The 14643-nt window shown below is 36.5% G+C and overlaps 1 protein-coding gene across 2 annotated transcripts in view; it reads left to right on the forward strand.

Moving 5' to 3' along the window:
* The window catches only part of MYCBP2 (MYC binding protein 2), a 258565-nt gene that overhangs the window by 162758 nt on the left and 81164 nt on the right, over window positions 1-14643 (forward strand). For both annotated transcript variants that reach the window (XM_090258643.1, XM_090258644.1), the window contains exons 46-49: window positions 1270-1414; window positions 4746-4961; window positions 9963-10018; window positions 13469-13584. In XM_090258643.1, the coding sequence (XP_090114769.1) occupies window positions 1270-1414; window positions 4746-4961; window positions 9963-10018; window positions 13469-13584 (533 nt within the window). The remainder of the gene's footprint in view (window positions 1-1269; window positions 1415-4745; window positions 4962-9962; window positions 10019-13468; window positions 13585-14643) is intronic.

Here is a 14643-nt window from a genome sequence, read left to right on the forward strand (position 1 = left end):
TGAATAGAAATATAAACTTAGGATTTAAATCAAATCATTTGAGGTTGTAGAGTTCTCATTTATTCTGTTGCAATTTTTTTTTGAGCTAAAGAAAAAATATACTGGCTTGTGTGATTTTGCAGTATAGAAATCTAATCCCTTTCTGGTTTTAATTTTAAAAATACAGAGATTACTCTTCATTTTTTATAAACCAAAGTGGTCATCAGAGTAGACTAGAAAATCTTTTGTCAGCCTCACTGCTATCTTTGTGGACAATTTTACACATGATAGAATTATTTACTACTCATCTCACAGGATAGCTTGAATGTTGATCATGAAATGGATTCAGGAATGACTTTCACAAAATATAGAAAATTGGCAAAATTTTTGTGGAAAGGAAGGTAATGAGGGAAGATAATTGAGAAATTGCAGAAAGAGAAGATGGACTGACTGCTCTCACACAAGCAGACTGCCACTCTGTCCCTGCTTTTACAAAGCTTCTCTTTCCTAGGGGATTGGGCTGGCAAGTTAAGGCAGATCATCCTTAGTAAGAATGAGTGTACACGTACTTGAAACTTCAAATTATACTCGACCTAAATTCACATCCTTGGTTTTTTCAAATCAGTCTTATCTTACTGTAGTTTTTCCATTACCATTTCTCCCCCTCATCCCCTTTCCCACCTCCGCCCACCCACTCCCTCCGCAGTCACCACACTGCAGTCCGTGTCCACGAGTCCTTTTTCCTTTCTGCTCAGTCCCTCCACCCCCCGACCTCCCCTGCCCTGCCGCAGCTGTCATCCTGAACTCTATGAGTCTCTCCCCATTTTCCTTGTTGGTTCAGTTTGTTCATTAGATTCCACATGTGAGTGAGATCATATGGGATGTGTCTCTCTGACTGGCTTATTGCACTTAGTATAGTGTTCTCCACGTCCATCCATGCTGTTGCAAAGGGTAAATTTTAAAACTTCCTTCTTTTTTTACAGCTGAGTAGTATCCCATTGTGTAAATGTCTCATAGTTGTTTTATCCACTGCTTCCAAGTTTCCTGAATTTAAAATTTCTGTTTCTAAACCTCCAAAATCTTGTGTGCTTTGGCATATATTTTAGTGAATTCATCATTAACAATTTCAAAGGAAGATACTTATACTGATTATATATGAATCAGAAATGAAGATGTTTGGGCATTTTTATACAGGTTTTATTCATTGGACCTAATTTCATGTTAATCATTGAAGATATTGATGAATGTCTTTGTTGTTGTTTGTTTGCTTGTTTTTTTCATTTCTGCTAGGTGGCTTCAGCCAGATTCCTATGCTGATCCTCAGAAGACCTCTTTGATCTTGAATAAGGATGATATTCGTTGTGGTTGGCCCACCACCATAACTGTTCAAACAAAAGACCAGTATGGGGATGTGGTACATGTTCCCAATATGAAGGTAATTATATTAAAATTAAAGTAGTAGACATCTATGCATTGACTATTGTAAATAATAAAATTTTAGAAATTGTAAGTGTCTAGAGTCCATTTGCAAGGTTCTTTACATATATGTAATGGAGGAAGCCAAAAATTTGTTTAAATGACTTGTTTATTATTAGTAAATATCCAATTTTCTAAGTTTTTTTTTGGTCTGTTTTTTACATTTCGATAGGCATTATCATGATGCAAAGGAAGGATAAAAAAAAGTTTCCATATAAAGAGTACTAGGCAGATAGAAGGCCCTCAATACATAAGAATTGAACAAGTGAATAAAAGAACACATTTTTAAATTTTGTATATATTTTTAAAAACCCAAATACATTCTGCATTCTGTACTATTGCAACAACATTGAAAATATAATAATGATACTTATTAAATAAATTATAAATAAATAAATTTGGATTTTAAAAGAATGAAGAGTGGAAGTAGTCATGTGCTATATTGATGAATATAGTTCTTTGGATTCATCTTCTCTAAGATATTAATTAATAAAGACATTTAGAACACATTTTAATGTATAAAGTTAAGTCCTTTGTGATATAACTTATTAATGTAGACACCTCATTTAAAACTTTGATTATATTTCTGAAAAAAATCAGTATTGAATGAAAATTTCTGAGGCAATCCCCAGTTGATTTGATTGTTTGGAGCTTACAGTTAATTAATCTACAAAATCCCTTTAAATTACAGAGCACATAATTTTACCTCAATATTTCTTTTATTAGAACTACTTGGTACATTTTAAAAAATATTTTATTTTTTTTAATTTTAGATAAGAGGAAGGGAGGGAGAAAGGGAGAGAAACATTGATGTAAGAGAGAAACATTGATCAGCTGCCTCTTGCACACCCCCAACCAGGGACCTGGCCCACAACCCAGGCATGTGCCAGGAATTGAGCCAGCGACCTTTCAGTTTTCAGGATGATGCCCAACCCACTGAGCCACATCAGTCAGGGCTACTTGGTACATTTTAAAATTTATACCATGAAGAAGCACAATGCCACTGGAACCTTTACCTAACTCATAGTAATAACAATTTTTTAAAAAAGGAAGGAACGAAGGGAGGGAGGAGGAGGGGGAGGGTGTTTTCTGCTACCTTATCTTCCAAATCACTGATTCAGTCTTCTGCTTTATTTTTGTTTCCTCTTTTTAAGAAATACTGATTGATTTCATAGAGAGAGAGAGAGAAAGAGAAACATTGATTTTTGTTGTTTCACTTATTTATGCATTCATTGGTTGATTCTTACATGTGCCTGACCAGGAATCGAGCCTGCAACCTTGGTGTATTGGGATGACACTAACCAACTGAACTTCTCAGCTAGGCTGTCCTCTGTCTCTTTGTTGAACTTTTCACTGAGTTCATGTACTCTTCCCCTAAGTTCATTGACCATCCTTATAACTAGTGTTTTCAATTCTGCATCTGGTAGATTGCTTGTCTTCATTTTTATTCAGTTCATTTTCCTCAGTTTTGTTTTGGTTTTTCATTTGGGACATTTCTTTGTCTCCTCGTTTTGGCTGCCTCCCTTTGTTTGTTTCTATGTAGAGCTGCTACATCTCCCAGCTTTGTTAGAGTGGCCTATGTAATAGGTGTCCTGTAGGGTCCAGTGGTGCAGCCTCCCACCATCTCCCAAGCCAGATGCTTCAGGTGTGCCCCCATGTGTAATGTGTGCACCCTCCTGTTGCAGTTGAGTCTTGATTGTTGTTGGCCTGTTAACGGGAGGGATTTATTCCCAGATTGATCTCCTGCGAGTCCTGGCCTTGGCTACAACTAAGGAGCTGGTGTGCAAGGGCTGACCCACAGAGCAGGACTTGCTTCGGTGGGGCTCTGGTGCCCAACAAGACTGAGCCTTGAGTGTGTCACTTGTGGAGGTGGTTGGGTGGTTCTCTGGCATGGCGCACCAGGTGCACTGGCACAGGGGCCTCCTAAGAGATACAGGCCAAGGTCAGTAGCCACCTGTGCCCTGTCCAAGGCTACCAGAAGGAGCTACAAAGTAATCTGCAGATGGAGGCTACTTGTCTTGGGCTTGAGGGTGCCCAGGAGAGGCTGAGTTATGAACCAGGCCAACTGCCACTAGCTCCAGACCTGGGGCCACTTAGCAAGAGGTACAGGGCACATGGGGCAGATGCTTCTTGTTTAGGATTTATGAAACTTTGAGAGATTTCAGGAAAGTCTGAAGCATGAGCCAACACAGGATTTTTGTATGGAAAAGCCACTGAGGTGGCTTGGGTAGGCCCACAAGTTTGGTGAGGTGGAATCACCACAGCAGGGCAAACAGTGTGAGCCAGGTTAATGGAGGCTGTGATATGGTGTCTCCCTGCTGGCTCTGTGGGGCGAGAGCTCAGTACAGGAACATTGGCTTCTGCCAGCACTTCTGCCTGGGTGAAAGCTGCCCATCTGCCCCTCGCCTCAAAACCAGACAGTTCAGTTCCTCCTCGTATGTCTCTTGTGCAGTCTTGATGTGACTTCTGCATATCCTTAGTTATAGGACTTCTCTTCAGCTAGATTTCAGGCAGTTTTGAATGCTGGTTGTTCTGTAGTTTAGTGGTAATTTTTATGTGGTGGTGGGAGGATGAGAGTACTGCATTTATCTACTTGATCGTCTTGATGGCAAGCCACAGATTTGTTTATTGTATCTCTACAGTAGATGAAAGATATCCTGATTTTATTGTCAAGGAGATTTAGTTTGAAAGTTTAATTAGATTCCTAAGATCAAATAGCTTATATTGGTGACAGAGTTATCTAAAAGTATTCTTTCTGCATTAGAATAAGCATCTTTAGACTTTAGATACAAGATTTTTCTATGTGTTAATTTCTAAGACTTAACAACAGAGTGCATTTTCTTCTACAGAAGAGTACAGCTAAAATTGAGATTAGTACTTCAAAATATATGAATATTGTGAGAAAGTATTTATACTTGAGTTACCAGATAAAATAATTTAATGTTAGTCTCCTCAAGAAGTTACTGTAGATTCATTCTGCTATCCTTTTCTATACTTTATCAATGGTGACTTTTATTTTTATTTTATGTTTTGATGTCTATGATTACTTATTCCAAAAATAAAAATAAAAATAAGTCTCTCTTTTTTACCATGTTCAGGATCCATATTGTGAAACCATCTTAAGGTCATTCTGGCACTGTTAAATAAGCCCTTGAAGGGGATATCCAAGATGGATCAATTATAACCTAATATTAATAGAAGTATGAGTCCATAATTGTACATTGCTCTTTTTCATGTGTCACAGACAATTATATAATAGTAATATCTGTTTTTTATAATATCATGGTTAGGTGGAAGTGAAAGCGGTTCCTGTTTCTCAGAAAAAAATATCATTACAACAAGAGCAAGTAAAGAAACCTCAAAGGATTCCTGGCAGTCCTGCCATACCAACTGTGTCCTCTAATACGGACAAGACTTTTGGTGGACTGGCATCACCAAAGCTGGATGTTTCATATGAACCAGTGATAGTGAAGGAGGCTCGCTATATTGCCATAACAATGATGAAGGTAATTTATTTTACTTATCAGAAAAATTTTATTTTTCACCATTTATTTATTTCACAAACATTTCATTCATTCAAATTCAGACATAAAATTATAGGTCTAGAGAACTCTTGATAGATGGTAAAATTGTAACATACCTTTTAGGATGATGTTATTTTCCTTCAAAGAGGGTTTTCATTTGCTTTTGGAAGACATCTAGAGGGTATTGCCAATAATCGATTGTTAAACCAGTCAGAGATTTAAGTAGTTGAAAACTGGATTTTAGTTCCTGCAAAAATACTTTTTTGTTTTCAGTTTACTGTTACTCTTAGGACAGAGCCATCAGGGATTCAGCATGTACCTGACTAGCTCCTTTCAATTTTGGGTTCTCCCAAATGCCAGTCTCATTACTTTTGATTTCTTCATGCATTTTAGCTTCCTGATGTCTTCAGACAGGTTTTTTAAAAATATTTTATCTAGCTTTTTATCTTCAGAGGCAGCATTACTGCAAATTACCAGGATGGTCATTAATTTAAGCAGAAGTTAGGAATTTTGTCATTATTAGAATGAAGTTGTGAGCCATTCAAGGCTTTCATTTAAAGGAAGGCAAAATTAAGTTTGTGTTTTATAAAGGCCATAGTGGTGGATTATGGAGAATGTGATTGGGAAGATGATCAAGAAGCATGGTTTAGTTTAAGTATTTAGGGGAATATTGATTTAGTCTGGTGAGATATGCTGATCCCTTGGACTATAGAGTTTTCAAAAGAGATTCATGAGATACTTAGACTCAATAGGACTTGGTGGCTAATGGGGATGGAGTAAGAGAAAGTTTGCATTTTGAGCTTCAGTAGTAAGATTGATAAGTTAGAGGAGGAGGAGTTTTGGTTGAGGAAGATAATAGTCTGGGATATGATAAGTTTTAGATATCTCTGAAATAGGCATATGAAAATATTTATAAAAGGAAGTTGCATTACAAACCTGAAATTATCACAGTCTGACCTCAAGAAGAGATTTGAGAATAATCAGCACTTAGATTGCTCATAAAGTTAGATATCTACTCTTATGAGTGAAGAGAGAAGCTCCAGGACAAGATGCCAAGAAAACCAATATCAGTGATTCTCAAATTTGTGTCTATGATAGATAGATAGATAAAATTTTCATCTGTATCAGTATCATCTAGAGGATGTATTTAAAAGGAAGATCTTTCAGTCATTCAAAGATTTGGATCCATTAGACCTAGAGACAGGTTCAAGAATTTTTATATAAAACAAATATGCATAGTGATGCAATTTCAAAAACTAAACTTGAGAAACATTGATTTATAAGATAGATAAGAACAAGAAAGAAGGAAAGGAAGGAAGAAAAAAATCACACACATCAATATTGATAAGAATACCAGCCAAAGCGGCTAGGTGAGACATGAACTAGCACCAGCATAAAACACACACATCAACATTGATGAGAATACCAGCCAAAGAGGTGAGGTGAGACGTGAACTAGCACCGGCATTTACTGCTGCCCCTTTACCCCACTTCACATATAGTAACTTAGTCCTCCCAACAGCCCTGTGTATTCTGGTTTTATTCCCATTTTACATATGTGGAAGCTGAAGCACGGAGATGCTGACGGAAACATGAAGACAGTCTGAGAGAGATAAAAATAATATCTAGAGTGCAAGTGCAGAGATTAGCCTTAAATAGAAATAGTATTGTTTCTTTTCCTTTACTAGGAAAGGGAAAAGAAAATAATACAGATACTAGTTAATCTGTAGGTTGTGCAGCCAAAAGAATTACTTATAATAGTAATTGTATTTTTAGATTGAAGAGGGGAGTTATGAGTCTTGGGGTCAAGATTTTGAAACAAAAGAAAAGAATGAAACAGCCATTTTGAAGAACTAAGGAGAACTGATTAGGAAGATTTTTAAAACACCCTTGACGAATCATATAGTGCAGTGTGAGTCATAGAAACATGGGTAAGATAATCATTTGGACTGAGTCAGCATTGAATATTGCCAGCTAGTTCAACAACTGAACAGTGAGAGAAGAGAGCGGAGCCTGTGGTGGGTAAAGAAACGGCCGTGGAACCTCATTGGTTTGGAAGGGAAGGCGGATCAGGATTCTGAGAGAGAGAGTGGAGGCAGTGAGGACACAAAACGTAGAAATTGATATAGTAGGGGCTGCTGAGGCAGAAAACTGAGCAGGCCATTTCATTTCAATTTCAGAGAAAGAACAATTCTGAGTAATGTCACAGGTATATGACTTCTGATATGAACGGTTAAAATAAATTTTCAGTTAATAGTATTGAGGAAGATTATTGATTATTTGCAGTTAAGATTAAATGAAAGAACTGAAAAGCTGGAATTTTGGATGAGTTTTCACTGAGTACTAAAGAATTCAAGCTAAACATTCTCATTTATTTCACTTTTTGTTTAAGAGATGTAGTTTCTGGTCTCCTTCACCCCCTGATCATTCTTTTAGTTTCCTGTGACCATGCTTCCCTTTGTATATATTTTTTGAAAATCTAGTTTCCAGAGCTGAGTTCAGTTTTTCAAGAATGTTCTGAGTAGCCCAGGATTAAAGCATTTATAGAATATCATTCCCAAACTGTCTCTTTGAAATATGAACTCATGTTCCAGGAGAGAGGATTGTCTTATATTAACCAATCATAGGTACTGTATGCTATCTAGTAGCGAGCCAAATTTTCTGGAGGATTAAAAAGTGAGATATGATTTTATTATAATATACTATAAAATCTAATCATGATAATATTCATTATTAAATATAGTACTATGTATTTGAAGGAAACTGGGAGTGGAAAACACATTATACTGGGAATCTGGAAACCTGTGTTTTCTTGCTGTTGACACCTTTATAATCTTGTTAGACATAACCTTAAATTACACTTTCCTCATTTAACTTTTTAATAGGTAAAAGCAGCTGGATCATTTTAAGCCACTTTTATGAACTAAAGGGTGGGGAAAAGGAGTGAGGGTTGTGAACAGTGGAGCTGTGCTTTTCTTTACCAAGTACAGTGTGAGTGAGAAGTGAATGAGCAGTTGGGGACCTTTATCTGAACCTTGAAAGGCACTGATGAATATTGTGATGTCACAGCACATACAAAAATATCAAGAGTAATGTGACAAGTTTCATGTACCTACAGCCCATTTTTGTATTTACATTTTATCATAATTTTTCCATATCTTTTCATTATTTTTAGTAATGTAAACCCTTCCCTGGACCCATTCCAACCTCTTCCCTAAAGGTAACCGCTATTGTGAATATAATGGTTCTCAATCCCAGATATATTTTTATATTTTACTGAATGTAAATTTATCTATAAGCATTATATTGAGAATTATTTTGTATGTTTTTCAGAAGTTTATAAAAATGGTATCATGTATACATATCATTTTGTTAATATTTTGCTCAACCTTGTTTTTGAGGTTTAGCTATAGAGCTAAACTTCCATCACTTTAACTTCTTTACATTAAGTATTCTAATGAATATATAATCGTTTCATCATTTTTTTCATTCTCCAGTTGATGGGCATTTAACTTGTTTCTAGTTATTTTTTCACTATTATAAATTGTCACATCAGAGAAGGAAAACTCTGACTCCAAAAAACCTCCGCTGCCTTGAGGCATACCTCTTCAGGGGAAAGGCTAAGGGAGTAAACCCCGACAGAAAATCCGGAGCCGGAGTCCCTAAGGCGGTTTGACGTTGTAGTCAACACCGGCAACTCCTGCGGCGCACCTGAAGCCAAGCTGTATTGACTCCGTCTTTCCCTTGGACCCTTCAGCTGCGAAGAGGGGGGGTCTGCTGCATGGGCAACAGCAGACCCTCCATATCACCCTGCCCAGGCTCTGTAGCTTCAGCTTCACTGGAGAGGACACTCCAGCGTCATCGTAAGATGTCGATTCAACACGGGAGGAGACAGATACCATGTCACTCCCGAGTCGGACTGCACAGCCATTCTCGGCGTTGCAGATAGACTCTTAAGAAGCTACACCATCGTCTCTCGAGATGGACGGCTGCTGACGACGATTATAAACTGTACCAAAATTAACATCCTTGTATATGTCTTCCTTTGTACCTGAGCCAGAGTTTTTTTTCCCCCTAAGAAATATAACTAGAAGTAGAATTGCTGGATTATAGGGCATGCGTGACTTCAGCTACGTTAAATATGACCAGAATTTTATACTCCCACCAGTATTGTATCAAAGTGCTAGGTACTAATGTTCTCATCAGCACTTGAGTCTTACCAAAATAATTTGATAACTATATGATTATTTTGTTGTTGCTTTAATTTGCATTTTCTTGATTCCCAGTCTAGCTGAATAACTTTTCAAATGTTTATTGACCTTTCAGATTTTTTCTTTACTTGTCTTTACTTACTTCTTTTGTGTTATTTCTCTTTTGTATTGATTTGTGTGTGTGTGTGTAAATTATACATAGTCTCATTTTGGTTATGTGAATTACAGATACCCTTCTCCCAGGTGAATGCTTATCTTTACCCTTTCTTTATAGTGTCTTTGTTTTGGAGAAATTTAATTTATAATGTATTTGCATTTCTTCTAAATTTGTATATGATATTGTTATTTACATTTGCGTCTTTAATATACACAGAATTTAGTTTTATAAATTGTGTGATGTAGCTAATTGAGTTTTTTCTTTTTTTCCTATATGGAAAACCATGTCTCTCAGCACCATTTGTTTATTTATTTATTTAAAGATTTTATTTATATATTTTTAAAGAGAGGAGAAGAGAGGGAGAGAAACATCTATGTGCGAGAGAAACATTAATTGATTACCTCTTGCACGCCCCCAAATGGGGACCTGGCCCTGCAACCCAAGCGTGTGCACTGACCGGGAATTGAACTAGCAAACTTTTGCTTTGCAGGACAACACCCAAACCACTGAGCCATCCCCATCACGGCATCTCCATACCTTTTATTGAATGTTCTGTCACCACATTAATAAATAATATTTCTAATGATTTAATAATTCTTACTGGTCTCTCTTAAAGGTTTATGAAAATTACTCATTTGAAGAACTACGTTTTGCATCACCAACTCCCAAGAGGTAAGGATCATTTACTCAATGCATATCCAAAACATATATTGTCAACTGCTTGCAACCAAAATCATCCTGCATTTCAACTTTATTTTCCATAAATAAATATTTTATAGCATTTCAAAATTTTTAGTAGAAATATACTACAAATTTTATAATATGTAGATTTGCAGGTGCAATGTTCAGCTACAATACTACCAATATGTTACATAATATTAAGGTGATGGAAAAAAAAATATCTGAAACATATAATTTGGCTTGTTTAGGGCTAGTTTGTGTTTTCTGTTTTTGCTTCCTTATCTCCATCTACTGAGTTGCAGTGTGATTTCAGTGTAATTTTGATTATGAGGTCTTAATTTTTCAGCCCAAGTAATTCTATTAACTCCAGATTTAAGCAAATTTTTTAATTACTTTCTAATTTGCTGGTTGGGAGAAGTACTTTTTAAAATAGATACTTGCAAAAAAAATTTAGATGTACTATACTTTAGAGAGACCACCTCCAAAGAATTTAGAAAAAGCTTGAAAGTGAATCTTAAGAAGCATAACTACTTATACATTGTATTGCTCTGTATTATGTGACTTTTTAGAAACTAACAGGATACTATGGTTTTATTCTGACTTGTATGCAAAAGAGAATCTTAATTCAGAGTCTAGAGGGTTTTTGAAATAGGGAAGGAGTATTTTGTCTATAGCTTAATTTTAGTCATGAAATGTCTGTACAGTGGAAGCATATAATTTTTATAAAATAAATGTGAGCCCTGGCCTCTATGGCTCAGTTGTTTGGAGTGTCATCCCATAGACCAAAAGTTCGCAGGTTCAGTTCTCAGTCAGGGCTCATACCCAGGTTGTGGGTCTGGTCCCCAGTTGAGATACATACAATTAGGCAACCAATCAATGTTTCTCTCTCACACCTATTTTTCCTTCTTTCTCCCTATCTTGCCCCCCCACCCCCTTCCTCTCTCTCCAAATCCAATGAAATTGTCCTTGGATGAGGATTAAAATAAATAAATAAATGAATAAAAATAAGTAAATGTGAACTATATAGGCATATAGCATGTTTAATAAGAACTAATGGACCATTTGCCAGTAAATAAATTTTTATATGCATTGGGCATTTTAAACCTAATTAAAATAGTCTTTTATCTAAGTAAATACTTTTATTCTTCAAATACTATTAAGCATCTGCCCTGTGGAACTCACTGGTAGAGGCTCTGGCATACTCTTATAAATAAGATAGATAAGGTGCTGATTCTCATAGCATTTATATTACTGTGGAGAATATAGTTTGGAGAAACAAACTATAAATAATAACTAGTAATAATAAGTAAGGTTACTAATAGTGATAGGGTTGGGAGAAGTTCATTCTAGGCAGAGAAAGTCTGGAGTGGATGGAGTTTTGATGTGTCTAAGGAACAGAAAGACAGTTGATCTGTAAATAATGAGGAAATGATTGAAGATGACAGAGAACTATCTAATGGCCATATTTTATAGAGACTGGTAGGCTATTTTAAGGAGTTTGACTTTTCTTCTAAGCAAAATTACTTGGAGGGTTTTAAGCTGGGGAGTGATATAACCTGATTTATAGTTTTAAAAGATCATTCTGGCTGCTCTCTGGAGAATGAATTATAGGGGATCAAGAGTGGGACCAGAGTGATGAATCTGACTATTAAGTGGCTTGGAGTAGGAGTGAAACAGAGCCAGCAGTGGAAATGGTGAAGTGGATGGGTTTGGGGTATACTTAGAAGGTAAAACGAACAGCCTTGCTGCTAGAATAGAAATTGGAGATGAAGGAAAGAGAAGAAACAAGAGTGATTGCAGATTTTGTCAGCTTCAGCAGCAGTGTACAGTATATAGCAGTATAGGGTTTGGCCAACTTTGGGCTACAGACCAATTCAGGCCTGTTTTGGTAAGTCAAGTTGTGTTAGATCACAGCCTTGCTCATTAGCTTATATATTGTTTATTACTTCTTTCACACTATAATGTAGTAATTGTGAAAGACTGTTTGGCACAATATCATTACAGAAAATGCTATTGACCTCTGATATAGAGCATCATGATTTTTACAGGGACCAAAAAGCCTGAGAAATTAACAAGAGTTTTTGTTGGTGTTCTTGTTCTGTTTTGTTTTATTGGGTGGTGGAATGAATGGAAATAAGGGTTCTTCTTTGGATATATCACAGTTGAGAGGCCAGGACGCCTCTTCGTTCTCTAAGTAGAGTTATTTCCAGAGCAACTGGAAATATCAGTTTGAAATTGAGGGGACAAGTGAATTTTGGAGTCATATGTATAGAGGTGGTATTTAAAACTGAGGAATAGATGAATGATCAACTAGAGAAATGCTATCAAAGAAAAAAGAAGACCTAGACCCAGATTCTGGGACATCCCATAGTTAAAGTGTGATCAAAAGAGAGAGAGCCAACAAAACACTGAGAAAGGATGGCCAGTGAGATTAGAGGAAAAACAGGAGATGGTTGCAGAAGCAAAAAGAAGACATTTTGCAAAATTAGGGCTTGTCAGCTATCAAGTGTTACTGAGAGAGTTCTAAGGACAAAGAAGTGACCATTGATGACTTTGACGTAGGTAATAACAGTGAAGCATTGGGAACAAAGACCTAGTTAAGGTAAGTTGTAGAGGAGAATTGGAAATGAAGAAATGGAGATGGTGATTATAGACAATTCTTTCAGTAAGTTTTGATATAAATGGGAAGAGAAATATAAGACCTTATTTGAAAGGGCTGTAATATCCAGAGGAGGCGCTTGGCATAAGAGGTTCTGAGGTTTATTGTACATAGATGAAATACAAATAGAAATGATCCAGTAAAGTGAGGGAACTTGACGATGAATGAGAGGTAATTGTAGCAAGGAAGTGCTGAGGGAATGAGATTCACAGCACAAAGGAGGGGCTGACTTTGAATAAGACCCAGGATACTTCTTCCATTGTAACAGGAGTAAGGTAGAGGAAAGTATGTTTATTAATCTGATTGCACCTTTGAGGTTGTACCTCTCGCTTCTGTTTTCTCACTGTAGAAAGTGATGTCATGATCAGAATAGTGAGGAAGAAAAAATGAAATTCAGTCATTTTGGAGAGTAAGAAAACATAGCATAGGATTGCCGTTTATTGTAATAATACAATCAGAAAATAAACTAATGAGAAACATAGAACCAGAGTCATGGAAACATGGAACAAGCTGAAAGCTGTAGAAGGGCAGGAGGGAAGGTGGGAAATGGTAGAAAGAAGGGGAAGGGACTAGTCAGAGAACATGTATGAATGACTCACGGACAGGGACCGTGGGCGAGAGGGGTGGGCTAGGTGGAGGGGGCAAAAGGGAAAAGCATCGCTTCAACTGTAATAGAATAAACAAGAAAAAAAGAAATTAAATGTTTGCTGATATATTTTAATGATGTTGTCAGCTATTTAACCAAAAGTAAATTTTCCAATATTCATCTTACTTCTTTTCAGACCCAGTGAGAACATGCTGATTCGTGTCAATAATGATGGCACTTACTGTGCAAATTGGACTCCAGGGGCTATTGGACTCTACACTATTCATGTGACCATTGATGGCATTGAAATAGGTATTTTTTTTTAAGTTGAGTTACTTAGTGCAAAAAACTAGAATCAAAATCATCTTCTGTTCTAGTTTGTCCTTTAACTTGTAGCAGAGACATGGTCACATTTCATAACTTATTTGGGGCTTTGTTTCCTCATTTATAATGAGTACTGAATTAGTATATTCATAAGGTCTTAAAATTTTGTAAAAACTCATGGTGTCATTATAGCCCTCAGGACTCCTTCCCTCCATTCCCTGATGTCACTGGTTAGGTGTGATCCCCTCCGTGCTGCTAGGTAACTGTGCATACCTTACCTCCTCTTCATGGGGCATCTGTCTTCCTCTTCTGGCTGTGAGCAGAGACCAATTCGTTCATCTTTGGATCTCCCAGTCTAGCTCAGTGCCTGGCACGTAATGGCTGCCTAATAAATGTTTGCTGGATGAGTGGGTTTTCTTCATCCGCCACTAACTTGGGGAAGTATATTGCTCTCATTTTAAACATTAATCTTTTGTTTTTCTTTATTTTTAAATTATCCATATAATCAGACAACAGTAGAACAAGAAAACTGTAATAAAGTGTCTTGGCAATATAAATTCCTTGTGGCATTATCTTTACTGATGCTCCTCAGAAAAAGGTTTCCTATGATCAAGTAGATTTAGAAAACCCAGTATATTATAGTCTCATCTTAGACATTCATACAATTCACATTAACATATTAGGGATGCCAAGAAGTTCTGACGGAAAATATCAAGAAACATTATTTCACTCATACGTGATATATAAAACTGAAAGCAACAAGCAAACCAACAAGGAAAACAAGCAAAAACATAATAGACACAGACAACAGTATGGTGGTTACCAGAGGGAAATGGGGGTAGGGAGAATAAATGGTGATGGAAGGAGACTTGACTTTGGATGGTGAGCACACAACTACACTATACAGATGAGGTATTATAGAATTGTACACTTAAAACCTGTATAATTTTATTAACCATTCTCATCCCAATAAATTTAATGAAATTAAAAAAAAATCTTATCTAACTTTGTTAAATCCTTACATAAAACCCTTATAAGGGAGATAGG

The sequence above is a fragment of the Furipterus horrens genome, unplaced genomic scaffold, assembly GCF_987537825.1.
Source record: "Furipterus horrens unplaced genomic scaffold, mFurHor1.1.pri manual_scaffold_12, whole genome shotgun sequence".
NCBI lineage: Eukaryota > Metazoa > Chordata > Mammalia > Chiroptera > Furipteridae > Furipterus > Furipterus horrens.